This window comes from Calypte anna, chromosome 20, assembly GCF_003957555.1.
Source record: "Calypte anna isolate BGI_N300 chromosome 20, bCalAnn1_v1.p, whole genome shotgun sequence".
NCBI lineage: Eukaryota > Metazoa > Chordata > Aves > Apodiformes > Trochilidae > Calypte > Calypte anna.
In genome coordinates this window covers 644,996-672,994 of record NC_044265.1, presented here as the reverse complement: position 1 = coordinate 672,994, position 27,999 = coordinate 644,996, and the positions used below count along the sequence as shown (strand labels likewise).

Genomic DNA, 27,999 nt, shown 5'->3' with positions numbered 1-27,999 from the left:
GGCTGAGCGGGCACCTCCACAAGTCCTTTCCTGCACCAAGGAGCCTGTGATTTGAGGAGGTGGAGGGATACTCTGCTTTTTAATGCTGGACAAAGCAATATTGAATTTCTCCCCTACTTGGATCAGAGCAACCACCCAGTTCCTCTCTGCCTCAGCCCTGACATTCCCGGTACGCATTCCCCCTATTTTCCTCATGCTCTCGTGTACCCGGGAAGGAAACAGCGCTCTTCTTGGCCCCACCGATTCCCTGGGAACACCAGAGACGCCTTCAGAGCTCAGAGCCCCGAGCTGCTGCGGGACCGTCCGCCCGCACACCCCAGCGGCTGCGGCGGGAGGGGAAGGAGCCCGAGCGGAGCCGCCCGGCTCAGCCCAGGGGAGGCAACTGCGCCCGTCAGATGCCAAACCTGGGCCGGCCCCGAGAACCGCCAGACCCCGCTCCCCTCAGCACCCCCGCTCCCCTCAGGATCATCCCCGCTCCCCTCAGCACTCCCGCTCCCCTCAGGACTCCCGCTCCCCTCAGGATCCCCGCTCCCCTCAGGATCCCCGCTCCCCTCAGGACTCCCGCTCTCCTCAGCACTCCCGCTCCCCTCAGCACTCCCGCTCCCCTCAGGACTCCCGCTCTCCTCAGCGCTCCCGCTCCCCTCAGGATCCCCGCTCCGCTCCGAACCACAACTCCCGCCGGGCGCCGCGGCGGTGCGGGGTGTGCGGGCGGAGCGCAGTGCGCAGGCGCGGGGCTGCGGGGGAGGGGAGCGCTGATGCAAGAGGCGAGCGCGGCCGCGGGTACCGCCTGACCGCGTCCCTCAGTGCCCGCCGCTCCGCCCGCCTCCCGCACCGCTCCGCACCCGGCCGCAGACATGTCGGGCGACGAGGTGAGACCCTGCGGCCGCCCGCCCGCCCCCGGGGGAGCCGGGCTCGAGGCCTGTTCCGCGGCCGAGGCCGCCGCCATGTGGGAGAGCGGGCCTGAGGCCTGCGCCGGGCGGCGAGCGCGGCCTCCGCCCTGGGGCACCGCCGGTGCTGGCCCGGGCGGCTCCCGACGGGTCCCGCGGCCCCTCCGGGCAGCCCCGACCGCTGCCCCGCTCGGTGCCGGCCCTGAGCCTGGCCCGTGGCCGCCTCTCGGGGCGGTGGGCTCGGGCCGGACCCGGCGCTGGCACCTTCCCCGGAGCCTTCCCGGCGCGCTGCGGGGTCCCGCCTGGCCCGGCCCCATATGGTGGGAAGGCCCAAAACTCCCCGGGAGTTCCCCGTGCCCGGCTGGGGCTGAGGGAGGGCCGGGCTGGAAGGCAGATTTCCCCGCCAGCCTTCTCCATCGTGTTCCGTGCTCTTTTAACAATACCTAACCATTATTTAGTTTATTTCCCTTCCCACTCGCTGCTTCTGGAGCGTTGGTACCTCGTCGTTTAACCAGAGAGCTAAATAGCTACAGAAGTAGCTAAATAGCTACATCTTACACGTGGTAGCTTCGCTTTTTTTTCTGGTGGTGTTTGCTTAGGCGTCCTTCCTGGGCAGTGGGTGCATCTGTCTCGGGTGTTGCAGGGGCAGTGTGTCGGCACCTTCAGCAGCCTCACTGCAGTTGCTCCCAGGGAAAAAAGGAAAGTTTTACATCTGGGAAGTTACAAGCAAGCACTCTGGTGGATTGCTGCATAGCCTGTGGGAGGCTGCCCTGGCTGAATCCATGTGATGGCTGCTTCTAGTCTTTTATCTTTGTTCTGGTGGTGTTTAAAATACCTGTGTGGCTTGTTTCTTTCTGAGCAAAGTGATCTCTCCAGCCTTTGAGACAGGCAAGTCATAATTTGTTCCACGTAGTAAAGGAGAAGTAGTGTAATTACTAATTACTTTAATGGTAGCTGAGACTGACTTATTCAGCTACTTTTACCATCTAGAGTGAGTGTACTGCGTTTTTATGCCTTGTTATGTCCCTGGGACTGCAATTCTAATGTTTAGGTAGTACTTTGGTTCCAGAAATTAGGAACTAGGAGTCCTTGTGTCTGGTGCTCACTCTTTGGAGTGATCATAGGACCATAGAGCAGTTCATCTGGAGTTCCCTGACCTGTATTTCAGTGAGGTGTCAGTAAAATTACATTTCTTGCATAATGCATTTGTTCTGACATTGAGGTGATACCAGGAACACCTGGTGCAGTGAGGTTACATCTCTGGGTTGGTTTATGTAGCAGCCTGACAGGTAATCCAGGGGGTAGCAGATACCACAGCTGAACTGGCACTGTCAGATCTTCTGGCTGGTGTAGGTGAGAGGCTGTGAGTGCAGATGCCTTCCAGAACTTCTGTGGTTCTGGTTGGTTGGAACCAAATAGTTTGTTATTGGTGGTAAGTCAGTGAAACTCCTTAATGCCAATAATCCTATAAAGTTGAGGAGGGTGAAGACAAATTTACATTTGAAACTGGCATAGATGTTTAAAAACTTTGTTGTGTGGCTTTTAATTTGTAGAGTTGTAGAGGCAGAGCACAGGCCCTGTTTGCATGAGGAAGCAGTCAGTTAACATCTATTGCCTTTATTACAAATCCTACTATATATATATATAGTTATCTAAAAATATTTCTGGCCCTGTGGTTTCCTGAAGCTGCAGGATATACAATGAGAGAATGCTGTGTTCTGAGCAGCTGGAGGGGTTAGGTGCAGATTTGTCTGAATAATTCTGCACCCCATGGTAGATGTTGACACTTTGTGGAGCAGGGACACTGGTGCTGTGCAGACACAGCTGTGTGTGTTCAGACTAATGAAGTGGGATTTATTTGTGCCCTCTGTTAGAATCCCCAGGATTTGTCACAGCAGCTTAGGGTAGTGTTGGCTTCTGTCTTGAGAGCTGCATCTGGACTGTGAAACTTTGTTCCTTTCTTCCCCCCCACCTCTCTTTTCAGTTGCTCACTCTCTGTAAGGTAGGATACTGGCGAGGTGTTTGGAATAAGGAGGAAACACATGAAGAGAAAGAACTCTGTGGTCTACAGAAAACCCCAGATTGGAATCAGAGCAGAATCAGGATGGAAATTCATAACTTTCTGCCCAGAAAAGTGTGGGGTTTGATGTGCCTGGGAGCTTCAGTCCCTTCTGTTGAGGACCTGTGAGTTTGCAGAGTTTTTAATGGTGTCATTGTACTTTGACTAATCAAATAGTGAAATAAAGAATGAAGAAACTGCTGCAATGTCTAAGCTCAGCAAGGTGACACAGCCTGGTTCTCAGGCTGGCTATTTTATAGTATGACTTGTTAAAGCACGTGTGGTGTAAGACTCCTGTTTTCTTGTCATTGAAGACCTTGATGAGTGAACTGTTTCAGGCAGGAACCTCCTCTGGCTGTGGAACTGTTGGGTTGGTTTTGGGAGAGCAGTTACCACGTTATCACTGGGCTTTAGGTTTGCAGAAGCTTGGCTTGACCTGACTGGATGGAGCAGACTTCAGAGCAGTGCTCTGCTCCAGGCCAGCTACGTAGTTTTAGTGCTGAAAAAAACAACCTCCTGCTTCCAGAAGTTGTCCTAGGGTGTCAGCTGCACTTTAGGGTGGTAGTGCTAAAGATACAGTCTGTCTGTTACAGACACAAGGTACAACTGATGGTGGCTCGGGTTGAAAGGTGTCTTCACAGAGAGAAGAGTGACTTGGGATAGGTGGGCTTGGGCCTCTTAGAGATGATTACACCCAATGGAAGTATAATCTTATGTTTGCTTAATCATGTGAGAAGATAGAAAACTCTTCAGTCTTACAAAGCTCCTTCAAGATCATGTCTCATTTTGGTGGAAATGGGTTTCTGTGTGCCTCTTCCCAAAGCTGTGGGCTCTTGCTGATCCTGGCAGTGTTCCTTCTGTCTCAGCAGCCTGTGGGGGTTCCAAGAGGAAGGCAGCAGACAGTAGCTGGTTGGGCACATTCCCTGATGACTGTGCATTACAGGAGCATGATTCATACCTGTGTCTCACTCAGCAGTAGAGGGAAGCCCTCTGGCAGAACTTTATTTAGAAATGGTTCACACTTCAGCAGTTTGAAAGCCTCAAGGTTCAGGGTCCCATCTGTGGAGACACTTGAGATGTTGGGCTTCAAACACCCCAGGTGCAGTTCAGTGCCTTTTAGTAGGGTGCTTATAAAACAGGCAAGTTCCAGAAAACCAGGAAACTATCACAAAAATCACAGAACCATAGAATGGTTTGGGTTGGGAGGGACCTTAAAGCTCCCCCAGTGCCACCCCTGCCATGGTAAGGGACACTTCCCACAGCCCAGGGTGCTCCAAGCCCCATCCAACCTGGGCTGGAACACTGCCAGGGATGGGGCAGCCACAGCTTCCTTGAGCAACCTGTGCCAGTGTTTTAACACCCTCACAGGAAGGATTTTTTTTTTCCCTAATATCTAATCTAAATCTCCCCTCTTCATGTTTGAAACCATTTCTCCTTGTTCTCTTGCTACACACCTGTGTAAAAAGCCCTACTCCAGCTTTCTTACCTCCAAGACCTTTTTGCCTACAAGAATAATATCATGTGCAGGGGGGTGAGAAGTGCAAGGAAAAGGTTGCTTTGAGAGGACAGCAAAAAGGCCAAACTTGCAGGGTGTAACAAAGCAAGAAATTGGCCATCTTCTCCCTTGATGGTGTTTTCATCAGTGAAGATATTAATGATGAGTTTTAAGTGTCTGTGAGAAAACTTTACTTGCAAAGAGGAACTGGAGAAAGAGACTTGTTAAGTGTTGGTGTATTCATAATATACTGTGTTGGTATGTTAAATATACACTGTGGTGTGAAAAAATAGCCACATATGTAACAAAACTGACCCCTAGGTATGATGCCAAACCTGCATCTTGAGTGGAAAAAGTAAAAAATTCCTGTGTTGGAAAACTCGTGTTAAATAACTTGGGTCTGCAGATGATGGATTGGTTAAAGGTGAGTCTTGGGGTTTGTGCCTTCTTCAGACAGATGAATTAGTCTGGCTGAAAACTCATGAACAGCTTTTAATCACTTGGTCTCTGAGGTTCAGTTTCCCAACAGTGGGAGAAAAAGATGAGATCTCTGCTACTTCATAGCACTGGGAGCTGGTACAGCTCTTCCTGTATCACCAGCACCTTTTAGTTTCTCTCTGGAAATGTTTCTGCCTTTTAATAAATCTGGACATTAAATGTCTCAAATGAAAGTAGGAAGCAAGAGTGATCAGACTGTGGGATGGGTGTGCTGAAACGTTTTGCTGGTGCTGAGCAGTTCAAGGATTGCTTCTCAATCTCAGCTCAGAGTTTGAGTAACCTTGGTTTGCAGTCAGCTCGCTGGGATTTTGCCCTGACACAGAGCTGGGAAACCCTGAGCTGAGGCTGAAGCCAGGGACCAGTTTGGGTAACTTAAGGAGTGTGGAGAGAAACTCAGAGGTGTTAGAAATATTAAATGGTCAGTGATTTTTTTTTTTTTTTTTTACAGATGATTTTCGATCCTACTATGAGCAAGAAAAAGAAGAAGAAGAAGAAGCCCTTTATGCTGGATGAGGAAGGGGGGGACACACAAGCAGAAGAGACTCAGCAGTCAGAAACAAAAGAAGTTGAACCAGAGCCAACAGAAGACAAAGATGTTGAAGCAGATGAAGAAGACAGCAGGAAGAAGGGTAAGGTCAATCTGCATGGACAGACTCAAAGATGATGCTGTTATTTTGAGACTGCCAGCCCTGTTTCAAGAACCTGGCAGCACAGTGTGTAGTGCTGGGGCCCTGGTTTGTGTAGAGGCTTGTGAGTAACACTGCTGCCTGTTTGGGAGGGATCTTTCCCTCCTGCTTAAAATCACAAACATCCCATAAATACCCATTTCCTGACTCAAACAGAGTTTTGTGGGAGACAGTGGCAATTCCAAAAATAGTTAGCATGGAGTTTTACATTTTCCACATGCAGTTGTTGCAATAATTCCACAATTCTGGCTGTTTTTCATGTGAACAATTAAGCAATAACAGAAATAACAGAATAACAGCAATAACAGAAATCTGGATGAAAAGGTTTCTGGCTCTTGGATAACTCAGCATGTGATAACTGGAGAGTTCTTTGAAGTCCACCAGGCAATAAGCTTGTGATTGTGGGTATAACTTTGCTGTTTAAATTGAGGCCAGTGTCACTTTCAGATGGTCTGATTCAGGGAGTGTTGTCAACTTAAATCCAGTTTGTTGGTAAAAAAGGCTCTTGCAGTAGCCCAGAGAAAAACTGTACCTTCCTCCTACAGTTTCTCTTTCATTTTTTTCGGCATCTCTATAATGACACAAGTGGCTACTTCATCTCTCTTGTACAGCAGAAAGAAAGATTAAGCACTTAAAAAATAATAGAATGTAGTTAGAAGAAGCAGAAACTGTAAAATAGTTGTGAGATATTTGGGAGCAGAGAGGAATGACTTCATTAAAACCTGAAGGACACCTGTAGGGTGTACACCTCCTCTTTAGATTCTGCCTTTTGGGGATGAAAGTGTCTCTGATCTGCCCCAGACAGGGGAATTGTTTGCTCTGTGTATGTGTGTGTGTGTGTGTCTGTGTGTGTGTGTGTGTGTGTCTGTGTGTGTGTGTGTCTGTGTGTGTGTGTGTCTGTGTGTGTGTGTGTCTGTGTGTGTGTGTGTGTCTGTGTGTGTGTGTGTGTGTCTGTGTGTGTGTGTGTCTGTGTGTGTGTGTGTCTGTGTGTGTGTGTGTCTGTGTGTGTGTGTGTGTGTCTGTGTGTCTGTGTGTCTGTGTGTCTGTGTGTCTGTGTGTCTGTGTGTGTCTGTGTGTGTGTGTGTGTGTCTGTGTGTGTGTGTGTGTCTGTGTGTGTGTGTGTGTGTCTGTGTGTGTGTGTGTCTGTGTGTGTGTGTGTCTGTGTGTCTGTGTGTGTCTGTGTGTGTGTGTGTGTGTCTGTGTGTGTGTGTGTGTCTGTGTGTGTGTGTGTGTCTGTGTGTGTGTGTGTGTCTGTGTGTGTCTGTGTGTGTCTGTGTGTGTGTGTGTGTCTGTGTGTGTCTGTGTGTGTCTGTGTGTGTCTGTGTGTGTCTGTGTGTGTCTGTGTGTGTCTGTGTGTGTGTGTGTTACAAATTATTACTTTTGTCTTATCTTTTTAAGATTTGGGTGTAAATTAGAAACCTGGATGTCTAAAAGAGTTTCTGCAGTTATACTTCTGGGAATCCTTTGTTTTTCAGATGCAACAGATGACCTGGATGACTTAAACTTCTTCAATCAAAAGAAAAAGAAGAAGAAAACAAAAAAGATATTTGATATAGATGAAGCAGAAGAAGGTGTAAAGGTTTGTTCACAGAACTGGGTCATCTTGTCTATGGCTGAAAACTTTCTTGCTCTCATTTTTTTGGGACTGGAGTGGAGGTGTTGTTCTACCTCTGTCATTCTCTTGTAGTGCAGCTAATAATGAAACTTGCATTTCACTGTTGCTTTCATTCACAGTAGGTTCTGCTAAACATCTTCTTCCTGCAGGGTTTTTTCCCAGAAGTGATCTGCACAGTGAGCAAATAATCCTGCAGTCTTAGTAAGGGTTAATGAACATCAAGGTTAATTGTCTTCTGGGGTGAGAGAAGTAGATGGATATCAGAAGCCACACACAGAATAGTCCCTTAAAAGCCAGTCCTTCAAACAGAGGGTGTGTATCTGCTAAGAAGTCTGGTTTTACTCTGGTGTTTTCTTTAGCAATGATTGGCTACTGTTGTGTGTTCCAGGAAGTGTATGAGATATTTTTACTCTTCTCAAGATTTATTCCAAGTCATGTTTTTGTACCATGAGTCAGTGTCACTGACAAGCCCAGACAGAGAGCAAGAGGACAGAGAAATGTTATGTTCTGTGTACACCTCCTCTTTAGATTCTGCCTTTTGGGGATGAAAGTGTCTCTGATCTGCCCCAGACAGGGGAATTGTTTGCTCTGTGTCCTCTCTGTGTGCAGAATTATCATAACAAACTGCACTGGCTGCAGGTAGCACAGCTTTGCCTTACCTTGGTGTCTGGCCTCTGGGGTCCTGTGTTCCTTTATGCCCTAAAATGGCTGATGCCTTTAGGTAAGTTTAGTGTCACCTTATTCCTGACAAGCCAAAAATCAGACCAGAAGATAAAATTCCAGCCCTATTTCATGGTAGCAGTGCAGCACTCTCTTCAACATACTTTAGTTCTGATCCTATCTGCTCTGTTTCAGGGAAGTGGTGGGTATTACTGCTGTTCATCTAGTACTGTGCTGCTGTATTTCTCTTAAAAATTGTAAGCTGGAGTCTTCCTCTGTCTTTGCAGGACTTGAAAATTGAAGGAGATGTGCCAGAGGTAGTAGAACCTGAAGATGACCTTGATATCATGCTGGGCAATAAAAAGAAGAAAAAGAAGACATTCAAGTCTCCAGATGAAGATGAGATAATGGAGAAGGATGAAGGTAAGAGTATAACTGAGCTCAGTGAGATGTTGAAAGTGAAGTGTAGCCTGTGTTGTAGGAAAGTTCAGTTCAGGTGTCATTGTTTCAGAATTCTTTTTTTTTTACCTTTACCACTATATTATTTATCAGAAATAAGTTCTGTAGAAGCTACAAGTGCTGGTGGCTCTTGTAGGCCTCAGAGGGACAGGGGAGGTGTGTCCAGCCTATTGGAATCTTCTTTGTACCTTTTAGAAATGGTGTAAGCATGAATGCTTTTCCTCTTAATGAATCCCAGATAACTTCCCTTACAGCTTTTGAGGATGAAGATAGCAAAAAAGATGATGGAATTTCTTTTAGCCTTCAGTCAGGACCTGCGTGGGCGGGCTCAGAAAGGGACTACACATATGATGAGGTAATGTTCAAAAGACTTTTAAAAAATACTTCACATGTTTATGTGCATCACCAGAGCAGGGCCTTTGGCTCATAGGTCCTGTTTCTGACTTACAGGACTTGGAGTCTGAAGCTTGTGAGCAGAAAAATAACAAAGCACATCTTTTGTAATAGTTAATTTTCATGTAGAGCAATATTAGTGATAGTGAAAGCACCTCTGCAGGAAAGCTGAGGTACTTGTAGATGGTGAAGTGAAGCCTTGGGGAAAGAACTTTTCATATTGCATTTATCAGAACATTGTGTGTGTCTGTGTGTGTGTGTGTGTGTGTGTCTGTGTGTGTGTGTGTGTCTGTGTGTGTGTGTGTGTCTGTGTGTGTGTGTGTGTCTGTGTGTGCGCCTGTCTGTGTGTGCGCCTGTCTGTGTGTGCGCCTGTCTGTGTGTGCGCCTGTCTGTGTGTGCGCCTGTCTGTGTGTGCGCCTGTCTGTGTGTGCCTGTGTGCCTGTGCCTGTCTGTGCCTGTGTGCCTGTGTCTGTGTGTTCAAAATCATTTGGGGAGATGGTGATGGGCAGAGGTTGTCAAGTATTCTTTGTGAATGCAGTGCTTCCTAGAAGTGATGCACCTCATCTGAGCAATGGAAGCTATGTTGATGTCAATCATTTCTTTATGTTTTTGCAGTTGCTCAACAGAGTATTTAACATCATGAGGGAAAAGAACCCTGACATGGTAGCTGGAGAAAAACGAAAATTTGTCATGAAGCCTCCACAAGTTGTACGAGTAGGGACCAAGAAAACATCTTTTGTCAACTTTACAGATATCTGCAAATCGTAAGTTTCCTCTTTAGGTTCCCCAGGGGCAGCAGTGAATTCACTTCTCTGTGCTGTGCTCTGGCAAAAGACTCAGCCAGGTGTCATCTGGAAGCTGTGTCCATCACACTGCTCATGTCCTCTGTATTTCTCTGTGGGAAGCTATTTGTAAAGATGGTTTACTGAGAGAATTTCTTATTTCATACCTAAATTGTTAAACTGGTAGGTTTGCTCCATGGGCTGCCTGGCCTCCAGTAGACTTTTGTGAGTTCACTGGCTTGATTCAAGTCTTTAGCTGGGATATTTATTATCAGCTGGGAAAAGTTGTTATCAAAACTATTCTCTTGGTAAATGCTAGGGAGCTCAGCATTTTTTTTCCTGCTATTTTCTGTCTTAATTATTTCTTGTGAAGGCATTTCTGTTCCTCATGGCACTTCTGGTACTGTGTATCTGACTTGTTTCACAAGTATGCCAGAAAACTGTCCTGATGTCATACTGAGGATCTGGGTAGTGTACTGAAGTGAATTTCTTGTGGCAGGTAGTACCACTTCTTTTCAGGGAGTGGAAGAAGGGTGGGAGAATAAGAAAGGAAAAATCTCAAATAGAAAACTTATTCTCATTAGTTACTGTGAATTTGGTGTGGGGGGGATTGTGGGGATTTTTGTGGTCTGTATTTGTTGGCCCTTTTGCAATCCCCTCTTTTAAACCTGGTAATTTAATATTGTTTTAGCCTGCCAGGCCTGTATAAATATCAGATTTCTGTGAAGGGGGAATGTTAAATGTATCCTGACTTTATTTTTAGATTACATCGTCAGCCAAAACATCTCCTGGCGTTTTTGTTGGCAGAGTTGGGTACAAGGTAAGCACTGGGCTGTGTGTGCTGGAGGAAGCAAGGCCACCACAGGTGACACTGATCAAAACTAAAATGCTTGGGTTTAGGTCTGTGTCTGGGTGTTTGAACATCAGGCTGTTCCTCCCTGAGCACGAGTGCTGTGCTGGGTGATGGAAGAGCCAGCAGCCCAGGGAAGAGGAACAGCAGGGAACTGCCCAGGGAACCCTTGGGATAAGGGTGTGAGCTCCCTGTGTGGGACCTCTCTCAAAGCTGCTCTGATGGCAGAGCTGTTGTTAGTCCCAGTCAGGGGGTGGCTCTGTGGCTGCCATCAGGCAGATGATGGATAGAGGGAGAGCCTGACTGCCTCCTGGCAACTCTAGGGCTAGTTATTCTGTCTAGTGCTGCAGTTAAATCCATCTGTCTTGGCATCAGACCAGTGCTAATTTTATATGCCTCTTGTTGAAGATCTCATGCTGTTGTGGTGCACTTTCTGGTTGTTCATTTCTCTTTGTAGACTACAATGCTGTAGGCACAGAAAACTGAGGAGTCTGAGTTGTCATGTGTATGTAACAAATGTGCATTTCATTGGGGTTTGGAGTCTCTTCAGCTCCAGGCAAATGAAACAAAACCTAGGAAAACATAATGTGAAAAATCCTTCAATTTGCTGGATCAGAATGGCTAGAAGAGGATCTTGTTAGTTGTGTTGTGCTTTACTAGGGAGCTTCTGTGAGTTAAGCAGGTGTTAATCCTCAGTTTGTCTTACTAGGTTATGCCTCTGCTCTCTGCTGGAGTTTGCCTTTATTACAGTGAGGGCAAAACTTCCTGTAGGTTTTTTTAAGTACCTTCAGAATTTGGTAGTTTTTTCCACAAAGTAATTCTGTCTTGAAGAATGTGTTGTTACCTTGCTTCATGTTCCTGACTTATTTTAGTGCTTGATGTCTTCTGAAAATCAAAACTTTTTTTTCTTTTTTTTTTTTTTAATTAGTGGCTCAATAGATGGTAACAACCAGCTTGTAATCAAAGGAAGATTCCAACAAAAACAGATAGAAAATGTCTTGAGAAGATATATCAGTAAGTACAAACTCCCTTTTCTACTTCTCCCAGACCCCTTTTTGGGAGCAGTGGTCCTGTGTGTGCAGAGTCTTTTCTGAGAAGCTACAACTTTACTGCTGCTTCATAAAGGAGTGATGCCCATACAGCTGGTTGTGCCATGGGTCTGATAAACACATGGGTTGTGCTCTGTCCTGGCACTGAAATGTACAGAGGAAAACAGTAGGAGCATTTGAGAATTGCTTTTTTTAGTCTCTGATTTCTTGCCTTTGGTGAGGACTATGGAAAATAACAACTAACTTAATTTTAAAGTCTGTTTAGTGCTGTGTCTGTGCAGGAGTTGCTGCCATCTGGGAATGCTGTTTCAGCAGAGGAAATTATGGAACACCAGTGGGAAGGCTTCAGTGGTTGTTATTACTTTAAAGCACCAGTGTCAGTGCATGAAGTCCCATATGAAAACCCAGTCTTTATTAACCTGGCAGCTGGGAGGAATTTGGGTGTTGCTTCAACCTCTGTGCATCTGAGCAGCCAAGGCAACTGTTGCCCTAAAGAGTAGGGAGAGGAGAGTGGAGGGCCCCAGGGATGGGTAAGGGACTCAACACCTCCCTTATGAAGCAAGGCTGAGAGACCTGGGGTTCTTTAGTCTGGTGGGGAGAAGACTGAAAGGGGGTCTGATGAATAGGAATAATAATATAAATATATCAGGGCTGGGTGTCAAGAAGGAAGGGACAAACTCTTCTTATTTGTGCACTGTGAGAGGATGAGGGGCAGTGGGTTCAAGGTAAAGCACAGGAAGTTCCACCTCAACACGAGGGAGAATTTCTTTACTGTAAGGGTTACAGAGGCCTGGAACAGGCTCCCCAGAGAGGCTGTGGAGTCTCTTTTGCTCTGGAGACTTTCAGGGCCCATCTGGGTGCATTTCTGAGTGTTCTGCCCCAGCTTTGGTCCTGCTCTGGCAGGGGGGGGGTTTGGACCCAATCTTCAGAGTTCCCATCCCCGCCCCCTGATGTTCTGTGATTCTGTAAAGGCTGAAGAAGTGAACGTGTCCACTTGATAAGATGTTATCTCTTAACTGCATCTCAATTCCTTCCCTGCAGAGGAGTATGTCACCTGTCACACGTGTCGCTCACGGGACACAATCCTACAGAAGGACACCAGGTTGTATTTCTTGCAGTGTGAGACCTGCCACTCACGCTGCTCCGTCGCCAGCATCAAAACTGGGTTCCAGGCTGTCACAGGCAAGAGAGCACAGCTCCGTGCCAAAGCTAACTAGTTTGCTAACCAACACTGGAGTCTGCAAAGTGTTCTGGGGAGATCTGACTGCACAGGTTTACCATCGGATTGGATTTGCCATTGTATTAAAACAAGAGTGTAAAAACCACGAGAAATTTGGCTTTTGATTGGTTGGTCTGTGAAATCCTTGCAAGATGCAGATCCTGAAGCTGTTCACATACATTTGCTCATTGAATATATTTTACCAACTGTAAGGAACGTGATGGGGAAGGAGGTGCTTTTTAATCCCTTCAGACTTCTGTAAAACATGAGATAAATTAAAGATACTATAACAGTGAGTGTCTTCCATTTGGATTTTTCCTTCATTTTAGATGGCTCATGGGAATGGCTGGTATGGTGTCCTGCAGTTTATGTCACTAAACTGTGTCCAAGACCCAGAATAAAGTTGTAACATAAAGGTTATGCTTTTATGTAGTAAGCTTATTATTAGTCAGGCTGTCACTAAACAGAGAAGCCAGTCCCAGAAAGCCATGAGGACAGCACACCAACAGGAGAACTGCTCAGGATTTTACAGCCACGTTAATATGGAAAGCATTTGGCACAGAAAGTGACATCAGGATATGCTGCTACTGCTTAATTAGGCAGAATGGAGCCCTGATTTAGTTTGGACACTGCTGATGCTGGCTCCTGACATACAACTGATAAACTGTACTGTAAGCTTTTGTAGTGGCACAGTGATAGGTTTCCCAATTCCTAATAGGGAAATGTTTCTATTCTTTAATTCCTGCACTCTTCACCACTTTAAAAAAAGGATCTAACTAAATGCAGCAAAAAAGAAAGCATATATGTAACATGGTGACTGCAACACACTTGTCTTGTTGGAAGCTGGGGTTCACAGAAGGTACTGCCAAGTAGTTGAATTATCACATTATGCCTCTTGCTCAGAACATGAATTTCTCTCCTCCAGCAGTCAGGATGAGTAATCCCTAGGGAACAGGCACCATGCTGTCCTAACTAGGGTTGGGTTTTTTGTCTTTTTTTTTTTTAAGTGCTGTAGAATCAGCCCCTCCTGGGTAGCACAAGGCAGGGGGACAGATTTCACTTAATTGCTGAATTGGCAGAGGGTGGGGAGAAGGTGCAGCAGCTCAGGACCCTGGGCACCCATCCCTGGAGGTGAGCAGAGGGAATGGGGGTCATGCTGAATGCAGCTCATGGAACACAGGAACTTGCAGGGTTTCTCCCAAGTTTTACTCTTCGTGTGTGTGTTGCTTCAGGGCACAGGCTTGCTGGGAAGTGATTTGCTATTGGAAAACTTGACAGCACTATAAGGTTGAAAAATCACAGTTTTATGGATGGTTTCTTAACAGCATTTTGAATTTCAAGTGAGCCATAACAGATGTTGGATGTAACTGTAAGTGAATAAAGCCAGGATCAGTGCCTCTTGGAATGCTGGTGTATTCTTGTGGTTTTTTAGCCAACAGGCAGTCTCCTAAAGTTAAGCTTTTTGGAGAAGTGCTCGTTGCCTTTTTCCATTTTGGTGTCTTACTACAGGGACACATTCAAATAGCTCAACAACAATATTTTTAAATGCTTGTTTTTTCCTGGGACAGATCCCTTTAATGCACTTTAAAAATAGTGTATGGCCTTGAGCTTGTGGTAGATTTTAATGCATTGAACACAAAGCTTGACCTCAGTGTATTTTGATCCAAAAGAGCAGGTTAAGAAAGGAATAAATTGTTTAAACCCATCGTTTGTGAGCTCTCCTGGATCACAAGAGGGCTTTATAGGTGTGTTTTATAGATGTATTTTGAGTCTGCATGATGTCCTGGAGGCATTGGTTTGGATGAGGAATATTTGAGTGAAACATCTCAGGCTGCAGGCTCTGATTTACCTGAGAAAATACCTCCCAGATAAACACCTTCAAAAAGGAGGGCTGGTCTGCAAGTGTGTGGCTCTAAGTGCCTCTTGCTCCTTGTCAGGCTGATGGAAATGGAAGTGCAGTTGTGTTCAGAAGCAAAAAAGTGGATTTGGGTCCTTGAGCTGTATCTGAGGGAGCAGCTGAAGGATGGAGGTGATGGCTTTGTGTGGCTTGGGGCTGCTTGTGTTGGGAGGCAGAACTGGGTTTGTTTCTCTGCTTTTTTTTTTCCTCTGTGAGCTGAAGATTTGCTGTGTGAGGCTGATGGAGCCAATTTTAGATGTGGAAGAGCAGAATGGAATCCCAGTTCAGGTGGGCTGGGGAGGAGCTAAGGAAGGGCAGAGCTGAGCTGCTCCTCTCCAGGACTCCTGCCCAGGCACTTAGATGAAGTCTCTTGAGGATCTGTGCTGTCTGCAGGTCTGTTCCTTTCCAGTAGTAAAGATGTTCAAATCTTTCAGCCCAGGACATGTAAAAGGATGTTCTGAAAGTTGTCACTGGAGGCACAGGGAGAGCTTCCCAGCAGAAGTTGTGTTGTGCTCAGTCAGTGGGAAATTCACTGACATAAGAACCTCTTTCTAACCTACTTCAGCCAGGTGAATGCTTTTCTCTCTCCACTGTACAGTCAGGTTGGAAGTCAGAGGGTTAGGTGGCCTTCCTCAGGTCACCAGGGAAGAAGTGAAAGCAGATGGAGTTCCCTGTTCAGTGTAAGTGGTGATGGGGTCAGGAACCTCCCAGGTGCTGCAAGTCTGTTCTGCTGCAAGAACTCTGTGATGGAAACAGGAAACTTCATGGAAGCTTCTGCCTAGAGCAAGGATTTAGTCCCAGCAATAATCTTTTTAAAGCCAGACATGGTGTGAAAAATGAGATGCATTTAGAAAAAGCTTCCAGTGAGACGGGGGGATTTCTGGTTGTTCCTGTGGCTGGGTTGTCGTGGTGGATGTGTACACCACAGCCTGAAATCTCTGCTGTCTGTCTGCTCTGGGTCTGCTTGACACAGAATCTTGGCCATCTAGGGTTGTAAGCAAGAAGAAAAAGCAGAGTCAAAGCTGCTACTGAAAACAGGACAAGGCTTGTCACAAGCTGCATGGGATGTTTGGCTGTAGCCTGGTGAAAGCACATGGGATGGTATCGAATGGAGGATGTACAGAAACCAGGGAAGCTCTGGAACTCAAGAGGGGATGAAATTGGGTGTGATTCTGACAGCCAAGATTTATTAGAAGTCTTTTCTAATTAATCTTTTTTGAAGTCTTTTTGAAGTCTTTTCTGTTAATGTTTTAAATACTGTTTCCCCAGATATATTTTTTTTTTCCCTCTGCTCAGTCTTTTGCTAGAGGTTTATTTCTGATTACCAGACGAATGGCAGAGTATCCAAGTGAGGGAGAGGCCAAGCTTTGAGAAAGAATTGAGATGAGATGTTGTACAGGGAACAGAAGCACCAGAATTACCAGTTCAGCTCCAGCCTGTATGAACAGCAAACTGGAAAGCCACACCAGCTTCCAAAATAATTGCTTGCTTTTCTGTTTTTAATATTGCCTTTTTTCCATAGTAAAGGTTTCCAGTGTTGCTTGAGTAGGAGAATATAATTTTCTGAAGCTTTTCCCCTGGCAAGTGGCTGCCTTTGCAGTGCCTGGGTTGGCACCCTGGCTGCTCCAGGGTGGGCTCTTCTCTGAGCTCCTGCCAGGGGCAGGACATGGATCAGGACAGATTGCTGTCACCCAGGATGGTAAATCTGGATTCACTTCTTGTGCTTCTGAGCTGTCCTCTTAACTGTTGTGTTTTTCCAGCCAATAAACTCAATTTTCCCTGTAAATGTAAAAGACTCAAATGATGGGAATGTGGGCAGTTCAATACCCCTGGAGGAAAATGGGCAAAAGCACCCAGGTGGTGCAGAGATGGTGGTGAGGTATCAGAACAAGCCTGGCCTGGTGAAATCCTCTCTTGGGCTTTTCCAGCAGAGCAAAGGGGCCTGCAGGGGTTTCCATTCCCACAATATTTGTGAGGATCTGCCAGGGTTGAGTTGGAGCCACATGGCTCTGCCTTGCAATGCAAAGGGGCATTAAACCTGAGTCCCTGGTTGCTCTAGGAAGGTACCTGCCAGCCCTGGGAAGACTCTGACAGCTCTAATTTGGGCTAAAAGCTGAAAGGCTTTGGGATAAACAGTAAAATCCTATGGCAGAGAAGTGCAGTTTGACATGTCCTTTCCCTCCATACACATTCAAAGGTGGAGAACTGATGGAGAGGAGAGGTTGCTCTGATCCTGATCAGATGCTGAGATGATCTTGTGATGGGAGAAAGAAAAAAGCTTTTTGAGGAAGATGTTACTGTGGAACCCTAAAGAGAAACAAGCTTGAGGGTGTTTAACTTGGGCCATCTCACCTGTAAAAAGCCTTTGGCTTCTGGGGACCTCCCCAACTCCAGTCCCTTGGCTGAGGAATCCAGTTCTTCAGCTTTCTGTAGCCAGTAATGAAGCCAATACTGAAGGAATTGCCTCCAGAGGTGCCTCAGCCAGTTGTGGTTTTCAGGTAGAGCCTGGGGAGATTCTGCCCCTACTGTGGATGAACCAAACACCCCCACCTGAGCCCCTGCAGAACCCTGCACATTCCTCTGTGCTCTGTAGATGAGGATGTGGCTGAACCTGACCTCTTGGTCTCTCTCCCTGTGCACAGAGGCAGAAAGAAGCCGATCCTGAGCTCCCTGCTGCCAGGAGGAACTGGCTGTTCCTTGCAGGGAGACAGAGAACTTCCCTGCTTCCCTTCTGCTTGGCTGGCAGTGCCAGGGGCAGCTGGCACTTTGTCCCTTTTCCTTTTTGTGCCTTGCAAGCAGCTGCACATGTCTGAAAGGGAGCAGTCCCCACATCACATCTGTGCTGCTGTCCTGGTTGGGGACAATTCCTGTGTGGACACTTCCCCTCCATCCATCACATCTGCATTGGCTCCCTCTGCTCAGAGGCTTTGGGTTTCTAACACAGGAGCAGCTTCCTTAATTCTGCATTCTATATTAAATTAGTTTTCAAACCTTTGTTTCTTCCCCCAGCCTCTCCTCCTGCTTTGGGTAAATATCCCATAGGATTTGTGTGTTTCTGTCTTCAGTCTGGGAACGTTTCACTTGGAGTGGAGCAGGACTGTGGCTGGGATGGCAAAGCACTTGTGCCCTTATTGTCACCTGTGCTTGGTCACACAGCTTGAGATTCATGCTTCTGATGTGGCTTTGTAGTCCTGATAATATTAATTTTCAATAAAAAAGGAAAAGGGAGTTTTATGGCCTCTGTTACAGAGGGGAAAGCTGGATGTGATTCATTTGGAAAACAAGACACAAAAGGCAAGTAAAAAAAAAAGAGGTTTGGGTTCTCTTTAGTTTTGCAGACTGAAATACCTTTCTGTACTGCTTATGGTCCTTCAGGCCTGCTGCAGGTCTTATGCTGTGGGGTTTTGCAGCACCAAAATAGCCTTTTTTCCACCATGAATGTGAAAAAAATAAGTTGTGGGAGCCCTGAGCTTATCTGAAAGGAAGCTCCAAATACTTTTCTTCCCACAGTTTCCAACCTGACACCCCCAGACCCTGGGCTGATTCCCCCAGCAGAGAGGGATGCATTTCTTTTTCATTCTGAAGGAGCTGTGCAGGGATCTCTCAGGATCTCTTGAAGTTGTTCCTTAGGTTTGAGGTTCCCTGTTAGCAAGAGGCTGCTTGGGGCTGGCCCTGTGGCCTCAAATATTTTTGCACATGGCAGCTTTAATTCCAGACCTACTCCCCTTTCTAAGATTCACTTAAGCTGTGTGCTTGAAGCACGTTGTTTCCTTCTACACTTTGCTCTGGATGAGGGATGTGGCCATTCAATCCATTAATGTGGCCATTAAATCCTGCTTGGGTTTGAGGAGTGAGAGGTGTGCTGGGGCTGGAGCCAACCTGCACCTCCTGGAGATCCAGAGGTGTCCCTGAGCCTGTCCCAAAACCAGGAGCCAGGATGCTGTGGGATGTGTGGATATGAAGAGGATCTGAGCAACAAGGAGGCTCCCAAGCTGGAGCACAGGGGGAAGGTGAGGAGTGGGTGTCCTGGTTGTCCTCTCTTCCTCTTCCTGAATGGGGCTCAGGATGAGCCAGCAGAGGGAAATTCCAGGCAATTTCTGTTGGCAGTGCTGTGGCTCTGAGCCCCTCCTGGACCAGCATCTTTTAGGTCCTGTACCTCTCAGCAGTTCTGTCCCTGCCACCTTGCCAGGGATGGAGCTGCTCTCATCCCTGTGCAGCAGGGAGAGGCTTTGCTGTCAAGGCTGAAGATGGAAGGGAAATATGTAGTTAACAAAAAAATAAGCTTAAATTTAAGTATACAGAAATACCAAAAAGTGAGGATTGGGCAGGGATGGGAATGCTGTAGAGAAAAAAACCCCAAAGCAATGCAATCAGAAAGGCAGCAACCTGTGTGTGCAGAGGCTGGGTCTGTGTTCTGCTGGGGAGAAATCCTGGTGTCAGAGTTCTGCTGTTAAAAAGATGACTCTGTGTGCCAGCTTTGCCTTTCTGATTTGGAGTGTGATGCCAGCTGCTGTTAGGAACGGGATGGTTTCCAGAGGAGTGCTCTTTGCAGTCATCTCCAACATAGAATCATAGAATCACAGAATTGGCTGGGTTGGAAGGGACCTCTGAGATCCTCAAGTCCGACCCTTGATCCACTCCCCCCGTGGTTCCCAGCCCATGGCACTCAGTGCCACATCCAGGCTCTTTGGAAAGATCTCCAGACACGGAGAATCCACTCCTTCCCTGGGCAGCCCATTCCAATGCCTGATCACCCTCTCCAGAAAGAAATTCTTTCTCATCTCCAACCTAAACCTCCCCTGGCACAACTTGAGACCCTGCCCTCTTGTCTTGCTGAGAGTTGCCTGGGAAAAGAGCCCAACCCCCCCCTGGCTCCAACCTCCTTTCAGGGAGTTGTAGAGAGTGATGAGGTCTCCCCTGAGCCTCCTCTTCTCCAGCCTCAACACCCCCAGCTCCCTCAGCCCTTCCTCACAGCAATTCTGCTGGATCCCTTCACAGCCTCCTTGCTCTTCTCTGGACCTGCTCCAGCACCTCAATCTCCTTCCTGAGCTGAGGGGCCCAGAACTGGACACAGGACTCAAGCTGTGACCTCACCAGGGCTGAGTACAGGGGCAGAATCCCTTCCCTGGACCTGCTGGCCACGCTGTTCCTGAGCCAGCCCAGGATGCCATTGGCCTTCTTGGCCACCTGGGCACACTGCTGGCTCATGTTCAGCTTCCTGTCAATCCAGACTCCCAGGTCCCTTTCTGCCACTCTGTGCCCAGCCTGGAGCTCCCCATGGGGTTGTTGTGGCCAAAGTGCAGGACCTGGCACTTGGAATGTTGAACCTCATCCCCTTGGGATCAGCCCAACTCTCCAGTCTGTCCAGGTCCCTCTGCAGAGCCCTCCTGCCTTCCACACTCCTGATCCACACTCCCCCCCAGCTTGGTGTCATCTGCGAATTTGCTGATGATGGACTCAATCCCCTCATCTAAATCATCACTAAAGATATTGAACAGAACTGGGCCCAACACTGATCCCTGGGGGACACCACTAGTGACCGGCCACCAACTGGATCAGTCCCGTTCAGCACCACTCTCTGGGCCCGGCCCTCCAGCCAGTTCCTAACCCAGCACAGGGTGCTCCTGTCCAAGCCACGGGCTGACAGCTTTTTCAGGAGAATCCTGGGGGAGATGGTGTCAAAGGCCTTGCTGAAGTCCAGGCAGACCACATCCACAGCCTTCCCCTCATCCCCCAGGCAGTCCCCTGATGATAAAAGGAGCTCAGGTTGGTCAGACAGGACCTGCCCTTCCTAACCCCTGCTGGCTGGGTCTGATCCCTTGTCCATCCTGCAGGAGCTGTGTGATTGCCCCCAGGATGAGCTGCTCCATAACCCTGCCAGGCACTGAGGTCAGGCTGACAGGCCTGGAGTTTCCCGAGTTCTCCTTCTGGCTCTTTTTGTGGATTGGTGTGACATTCCCCAGCTTCCAATCATCTGGGATGTCCCCAGTGAGCCAGGACTGTTGGTAGATGATAGAGAGAGGCTTGGCGAGCTCTTCTGCCAGCTCCTTCATTACCCTTGGGTGGATCCCATCTGGTCCCAGAGACTTGTGGGGATCCAAGCAGCTCAGGAGGTCACTGACTGTTTCCTTCTGGATTACAGGTGGGCTGTTTAGATTTTTGTCACCTTCTACAAGTCTCTTTCTTCAGTCTCTTCTCCCAGGCAGATATCAGTCAGACAAGAGGGAAAGGGCTTCAGCTCTGCCAGGGGAGGTTTAGGTTGGATATTAGGAGAAATTCTTTGCAGAGAGGGTATCAGGCATTGGGATGGGCTGCCCAGGGAGGGGGGGGATTCTCCATCCCTGGAGGTTTTTAAGCAGAGACTGAATGTGGCACTGAGTGCCATGGGCTGGGAACCACGGGGGGAGTGGATCAAGGGTTGGACTTGAGGGTCTCAGAGGTCCTTTCCAGCCCAGATGGTTCTGTGATTCTGTGATTCTGTCCCCTCTGCACATCTGCCCCTGCAGACACCTCCTTCCTCCACCCTCACTGAGCTCCTGAAGTTCTCTGTCAGCCTCAGTGGCTTTCCTGGCAGGGATGGCACCGTGCTGGTAACACCACAGCCTCTCCCAGGTGCCGTGCAGCCCTGAGACCCTTCCCATGCTCTTCACCGACACTGCTTGGCTTCACAGAATCACAGCGTGGTGGAGCCGGGAAGGGGCCTCTGGAGATGACCTCTCCAAGCCAGCTGAGCAAGAGTGGGTGCCCACAGGCCTATCCAAAGGGGGCTCCAGACAGAACCCCCCGGAACGGGCTGCTGGACAGCACCGGGTGATGTCAGAGCAAGGCGGTGACGTCACAGTGCAGCTACCTGGCAACGCAGTGATGTGACCCTGGGCAGGGGTCAGATAGAGCCCCTGGCTGGAGCCCAACTGCGTGTTCCACAGCCAGGTGCCTCTGGAGCAAGAGGTGTCAGCACAGGATCACAGCTCTAGGAGAACTTCTAGAAGGAGCCAAGCCATGGAGCGTTGTGTCCCTGCGAGCCTGCGAAAGGCTGAGCCACTGCTGAGCACAGCAGGAAGGAGGAGAGAGGTGAGCAATGGGGGGATGGATGGAGAGGGCTCAGCCGGGGAGCCCGGGACACGGCGGGGGCTGCTCCTGCGGGGCCAGAGGACAGACCCTGTCCTGACACTGCCACGCAGGAGGCTGACAAGTGGTTGTCTGTGTCTGTCTCTTCCTAGCTCGGGCCCAGAGGACAGAAGGCAGGAAGAGGAATTACAGTGTCGGTGACCCCTGAGCTGCTGAAGCTCCCACTGGGGGTCAAGTTCCCCGTGCCACCCAACTCCAAGCCCCTCTTCACCAGGGCAAAGCTGGGGGAAAAGGTAAAGGAAGCAGAAAGGGGTGGAAAAGCTTTCCTCTGTTAATGGGCTCCCTGTCACTCAGAGAAGCCCCGTGGCCACCTGCACTACAGCGGGAGCCGCAGCCCTTCAGATGGACAGGGCTGGGGAGTCCAGGGAAGCTCCTGGGTTCATTGTTCCGAGGGTCATTTCGGAGGACATGCTGCCCATAGCAGTGCTCCAGGATGGCCAGAGCCAGGCTGGAGAAGAGGGTTGCTGTCAAGTCTTCCAACGACCTTGACCTTCCCAAGCAGGACAGCTTGGCACCTCTGGGCATTGCAGATCCCTTCTGCAGTCCCAGGGAATTGCCAGAGGAAAAGACAAGGCTGTAGGCAACATCCCAGCTTAGCTCTGTGCAGGTGTTGTGCTGGGCTCAACCCTCTCACCCCCTTCTACAGAAAACAGCTCCTGGTGCTCCCAGCTGGTGCCACAGGAGTTGGAGCCACCAGAGGGGGGATGCAGGCTCAGGGTTTCTTCTCTGTTGGAGGGGCCGTGAAGCTCAGAGATGCTCCCTGGGGGTGGGTGGGAAGTAAGGCAGGAACTGGGCTGTGGCTGGGAGGTTGGAAGCGGCCCCTGCTTGTGTGAGGAGCTCAGCAGTGCCTTTGTCTCTGCTGTTCTGGAACATTCTCTGAACATCTCTCCCAGCTTCACCGGCCCTCTGGTTACTTCAACCTCACAGACCCGTACTGTCACCTCATGGGCATGCAGTACAACAGCCTGCATGACCCCCATCTGCAGGAGTACTACCACCGCAAGGACAACCTGCAGAAGCTGAAGAGAGAGGGCCGTGTCACCAGGGATGGCAAAGTAGGTTCGGACGCCGTGGGTCTGATCCAAAGGGATCCATCCCTCCATCCATCCCTCCATCCATCGATCCATCCATCCATCCATCCATCCATCCCCGGGCGCAGAGGGAGGAGCAGCTCCCTGCCTGCCCCTCCCTGGGGCTGCTTCGGGAAGGCGTCTGTCTGTGTGGCGGGGGTGACAGGGCTGGGCTGATCCTCCCCTCGTCTCTCCCTCCACAGGTGGTCTGCACTCTGAAGGAGTTCAACGAGTACAGGCAGTACCTGACCACGCTCAGGCAGGAGGCAGAGCAGATGTCCCGGCAGGAAGAGGTGGGCAGAGCGGGTGTTGGCGGCCCCTGCCCGCCGCACGCTGCCCAGGGCTGCGGCTTCCCCGCTGCAGGCCGGGGAGGCGGTCAGGGCAGGGGGCAGGGCTGAGGGGGTGGGCCGGGCCTTGTGGCGCGGAAAGGAGCAACCGGCGGGAGCTGAGCACCGGCAGATGGGGGCTGGGCTGGGCAAAGCGGGCGGAAGGGCCTGGCTCCGGCGGGGAGCCCTTCTCCTCTGCCCCGCTGGCCCGGCGGGAGCCCGGGGTCCGCTGGGCGGGACCCTCCTGGAGCCTCAGCACCCAGGGCCCTGAGCGCTTGGCCGAGCCACGACCTGGGGTCACCTTGCAGGAAAGGATTCGGCAACGCCTGGCCCAGTGGAAGGATGTCCGCAAAGCACTGGGCACCAGGAGTGCTTCTCACCTGGTGGAGCAGCTGCTCTACCCTCCAAAACGACCTGCACCCAGCAGCAAAAAGCCCTCCTCAAAATCCAGCCGAACCAGGAGAAGGAGAACAGCTCTGGAAAAGGGACAAACCTACGCCCAGCCTGAGTCGGGCCAGGAAGGTGCTGAGCTGCCCATCGGGCTCAGTCACGCTGCTGACTCGGAGAAGCAGCCAGAGCTCGCTGCAGAGAGCACACCCAAGGCTGCATCTGAAGAGCAACCTGCAGCAGAGCTGGGACAGGATGATGCTGAGCTGACCATCAGGGTCAGTCATGATGCTGAGTCCCAGCAGCAGCCAGAGCTCGCTGCAGAGAGCACACCCAAGGCTGCATCTGAAGAGGAACCTGCAGCAGAGCTGGGACAGGATGATGCTGAGCTGACCATCAGGGTCAGTCATGATGCTGAGTCCCAGCAGCAGCCAGAGCTCACTGCAGAGAGCACACCTGAGGCTGCATGTGAAGAGGAACCTGCAGCGGAGGCCCGGGTTGAAGAGGTGGCTAAGGCTGTGGTGAAGCAAGTGTTGGAGAGGGTGATGGATCCTCAGAACCAGCTCAGCTTTGTTCTGTGGAGGGCTGTCCGGGTGATCAGAAGGCGACGCTCTGGCAGCACCGGGCAAGCAAGGCTGCTGCAGACTGCTCCTCCAGATGAGAAGCTGGCAGTGGAACTGGTGGCTAAAGAGCTTGTTGCCACCACGCTGGAGAGCCTGAAGAGGAAGGGTTTGGCTTCCAGCATGTCCACAGCATCTGAGGTGGGGCCAGGAGCCAGGCAGAAGGAGCAGCGGGTTTCTGGAGGAGCCATCCGAGCGGGCAAACCCAAGGAAGACAAATCGGAGCAAACTGAAATGTCAGCTTTTGACCAGGCGTCTTCACAGGCTTCCCTTCACCAGCTCACCAGAGAAGCTGTTGACCATGTCTGCTCCACCCTGGAATCCTTGGTTGCCTCGGATATTGAAGAAGACCCAAGCTGCACATATTCTGAAATCCTGGAGCTTCCAAGGGGAAATGTCTCCAACAGACAGGCCCAGCCATCCCAGGCACCTTTCTCACGACAGGCTGCAGAAGAAGGAGATGGGTTCCCCAGAGCACCTGAGCAGCAGAGCCGGGACTCAGGCAAGGGAACAAAGTTTCCCCTCTTACCACCCCTGCCAGATACAAGCACTGCCAGCAGCTCACCATGGAAGCACAGGAATGCCAGAGGGAGCATCCCAGGTGCCATCTCTGGCGTTCAGCAGCAGCGTGCAGAACCCACCGAGAGTGCCAGACTCACTGTTCCTGAGGTGCTTGAAGCAGTGAGGAAGAAGTTGTTGGAGAGTGAAGGGCAGCTGAAGCCAAAGCCAACAGCCTCAAGCAGCTCCTTGGCCATCAGGTCCGTGGCAAAACAGATTGTTGAGTCCGTATTGAAACGGACCTCTCAGCCTGGGCCTGCACTCCCCACTGAACTGAAACCTTCAATCCCTCTCCTAACACCACCCAACACACGCAAAGAGAGCTGTGTCTCCAAGGACACCGTCTCCTCCCTGAGCACTCAGGTTTTCAGACTGCCCACCCCTCCTGTGGCTCTGAAGCCTCCTGCCCAGGCAGGAGTGCGGCAGAGAAGGCTCAGCAGGAAGCTTATGCAAGGCAAGAGCCAGGATCCCCCATCAGAATAGAACCTGTGAGCTGGGAGGGTTTGGCTCACTGCCTAAGTAGTCATAGAGGTGTAACAGTAATAATAAGTATAGTTTATTTTTAAGATAAAGTAATAGAGGTGTAGAGCTCCTGGTCAGCTTTCACAGGCAGTAGGATCCTGACTTTTGAGAATAAAGAGCTTGTTGCCAAATGCTTGTTTGTGCCTCTCTCCATTCATAGAATCATAGAATCACAGAATTGGCTGGGTTGGAAGGGACCTCTGAGATCCTCGAGTCCGACCCTTGATCCACTCCCCCCGTGGTTCCCAGCCCATGGCACTGAGTGCCACATCCAGGCTCTTTGGAAAGATCTCCAGACACGGAGAATCCACTACTGCCCTGGGCAGCCCATTCCAATGCCTGATCACCCTCTCCAGAAAGAAATTCTTTCTCATCTCCAACCTAAACCTCCCCTGGCACAACTTGAGACCCTGCCCTCTTGTCTTGCTGAGAGTTGCCTGGGAAAAGAGCCCAACCCCCCCCTGGCTCCAACCTCCTTTCAGGGAGTTGTAGAGAGTGATGAGGTCTCCCCTGAGCCTCCTCTTCTCCAGCCTCAACACCCCCAGCTCCCTCAGCCCTTCCTCACAGGAATTCTGCTGGATCCCTTCACAGCCTCCTTGCTCTTCTCTGGACCTGCTCCAGCACCTCAATCTCCTTCCTGAGCTGAGGGGCCCAGAACTGGACACAGGACTCAGCTTTTTCAGGTGAATGCTGTGGGAGATGGTGTCAAAGGCCTTGCTGAAGTCCAGGTAGACATCCCCAGAGTTAAGTGATGCTTAATGGGAACCAAGAGGAAAGGAAGAGAGGAGTGCTGAGAGGTGCTGAGCTGGTGGGCTGAGACAGGTAGGAACTAACACAGCAAGAACCAGACCCTTCCCATCATCTGCTCTGTCACTCCTTGTCTTCTGAACTACTGAAAGGATTTGACTTTTTTTCCCCCTGGTGCTGTCTGTTCTGTATCTCCACACAGCTGAGCAGGGATTTTCCATCTCTCAGCTGGGTTGCTCTCTCACCCCCTGTGAGAGAACCCCCCAGTGTTCATTGCTGAACTGGCTCAAGCTCAGCAGACTCTGAGCTGATCCCCACTGTGTCCGTGGCAGTTTTCCATGGGAGACATTCCCCATCCACCCCACAGGTGATGGACATCCCATCTGTTGAGGTGGAGATCCCAGTGCAGGTCTCAGCCTTGCTGGATAGATCCTGGCTGGGGTTTGGGAGGACTCAGGACCCTGCTCTACATCTGGGCTTGGTGGCAGCAGGAGTTTTGCTGCTCATTTCCCAGTGCAATTATCTTGGCTTTGATAAGAAAAGAGTGAAGATCTGTCTTGGATTGGTAAGTGATCCCACAGCAAAAACTATAATTTGGGGAAGTGCCTCTACTGTCACATTACAGACTGTATCAGACTGACTATTTTCCACATACATATTTATAATTCACTGAAATAGCTGCCTCCTACCAGAAAAAACAGCTGAAACAATGGCAATAAAACCAGATTTTTGTTCCTGACACTGCAGTGGTATGAGAAATAGCCTAAAAGCCCTGCCAGGTTATACACACCTCCTGCAGGTGAGTGCTAAGGTCTCTGTCCTGGCTGGCTGGGTCTGCGGTTTCCAGCCAGTGTCAGCACCTCCTCCCAGATCTAGTGCAGGTTTCCTCTGCTTTGCTTCTGGGAACTGGTTTTCCTGCTGGGGCAAGAATTTAGCAGAGCCATTAAGGCATGAGCTGAAAGTTAATGAGGAGCAGTTGCAAAAGCAAAAGCAACTGCTTGATTGTTTTATGTCTGTGTTTTAAATGGAGGCAGTGATGGATTGTGATCATCTGGCCTGATGAGAGGCACATGTTGGTCCTGCCCCTGGTTGCTACCCCACCACAAACCCCTCTGATCTTCCCTGGATTCCCTCTTCCCAATGCTGTGGGATGCAGGGTGGGATAAGCAGCTGGGATGGATGGGCAAGTGTGGGTTTGCCCCCTGAAAAGGCTCCTCAGATGTATTAATAGGGTTTTCTGCAGATGGGAGCAATTCCCAGCTGGCTGTTGTGTTGGAGTCATTTGGGGCCTCATTTCTCAGCAGCTCCAAGTGTCAACATCTGCAGCTGGGGTTGGTTTTTCAAAAGAACTCAACAACCAAAGCATTGGGTGGGTTTCAGGGCTGGACCTGCAGTGAATTAGAGAGCCAAAGACACCTTTTTTCCTCATTTTTGCTACTAAGTTGACCTCTGATGTTGGTTTTGTGGCATCAGTGCTGTCCATCTCAGCCATGGCTGGGGACACTTCCCCAGCAGTGTGGGGGTCACCACAGGGATCCCTGCTCCTGCCTGCATCCTGGTGTGAGCTCCCCACCTGGGGAATGCTCCTGGGGTCCCCAGGAGGGAAGAGAAATATTGATGCTGACCTTGTTGGGAAAGTTCTGTCAGGGGTGCAGGTATCTGGCGTTGCTCACGGAATTGCTGCTTTCTGGGACAGGGGAACATCAGATGACAGCCCCACACCTGGTGTGCCCCAGAGATTCAGCTCGTGTTGGGAATTTCTGTGGGAATTGATCTGCTCTGTTGATCTGTGGGAATTTCCTGCAGGCACAGTGGGAATGGCCCTGGGGAGCTCCCCCTGCCACCTCCTCAGGGTTTGCACTGCAAGGAGAGGTTGTTGGGTCCAGGCCACTTCCCTTCCCCCCAGTGCAGGTGGGAATGAGATGGTCTGTAAAGGCCCTTCCATCCCAAACCATTCCATAGTTCCCCAGCTGTGTCTGGTTCAGAGCCAGTGGCTCCTTGGGAACAGCCTGAGGATGGATGAGAACAAACAGAAGAGGATGGAGATGTGATCCAGAACCCCAAGGGCTCCTTGGGGAGTCACAGAATCTCA

General features: G+C 49.8%; 1 protein-coding gene across 1 annotated transcript; it reads left to right on the top strand.

Moving 5' to 3' along the window:
• Positions 1-733: 733 nt before the first annotated feature.
• EIF2S2 (eukaryotic translation initiation factor 2 subunit beta) lies at positions 734-12,948 on the top strand. Its single transcript, XM_030463064.1, has 9 exons — positions 734-869; positions 5,388-5,568; positions 7,101-7,204; positions 8,188-8,323; positions 8,614-8,714; positions 9,368-9,516; positions 10,298-10,354; positions 11,313-11,398; positions 12,475-12,948. The coding sequence occupies exons 1-9, from the start codon at positions 855-857 to the stop codon at positions 12,648-12,650; spliced, it is 1,005 nt and encodes a 334-aa protein (XP_030318924.1). The 5' UTR covers positions 734-854; the 3' UTR covers positions 12,651-12,948.
• Positions 12,949-27,999: the final 15,051 nt, after the last annotated feature.

Bases quoted from the DNA above. Each gene is read 5' to 3' on its own strand.
- EIF2S2 (XM_030463064.1), top strand. The intron at 8,324-8,613 runs GTAAGAGTATAA...CTTCCCTTACAG, and splicing joins GATAATGGAGAAGGATGAAG to CTTTTGAGGATGAAGATAGC. The intron at 9,517-10,297 runs GTAAGTTTCCTC...CTTTATTTTTAG, and splicing joins TTTACAGATATCTGCAAATC to ATTACATCGTCAGCCAAAAC.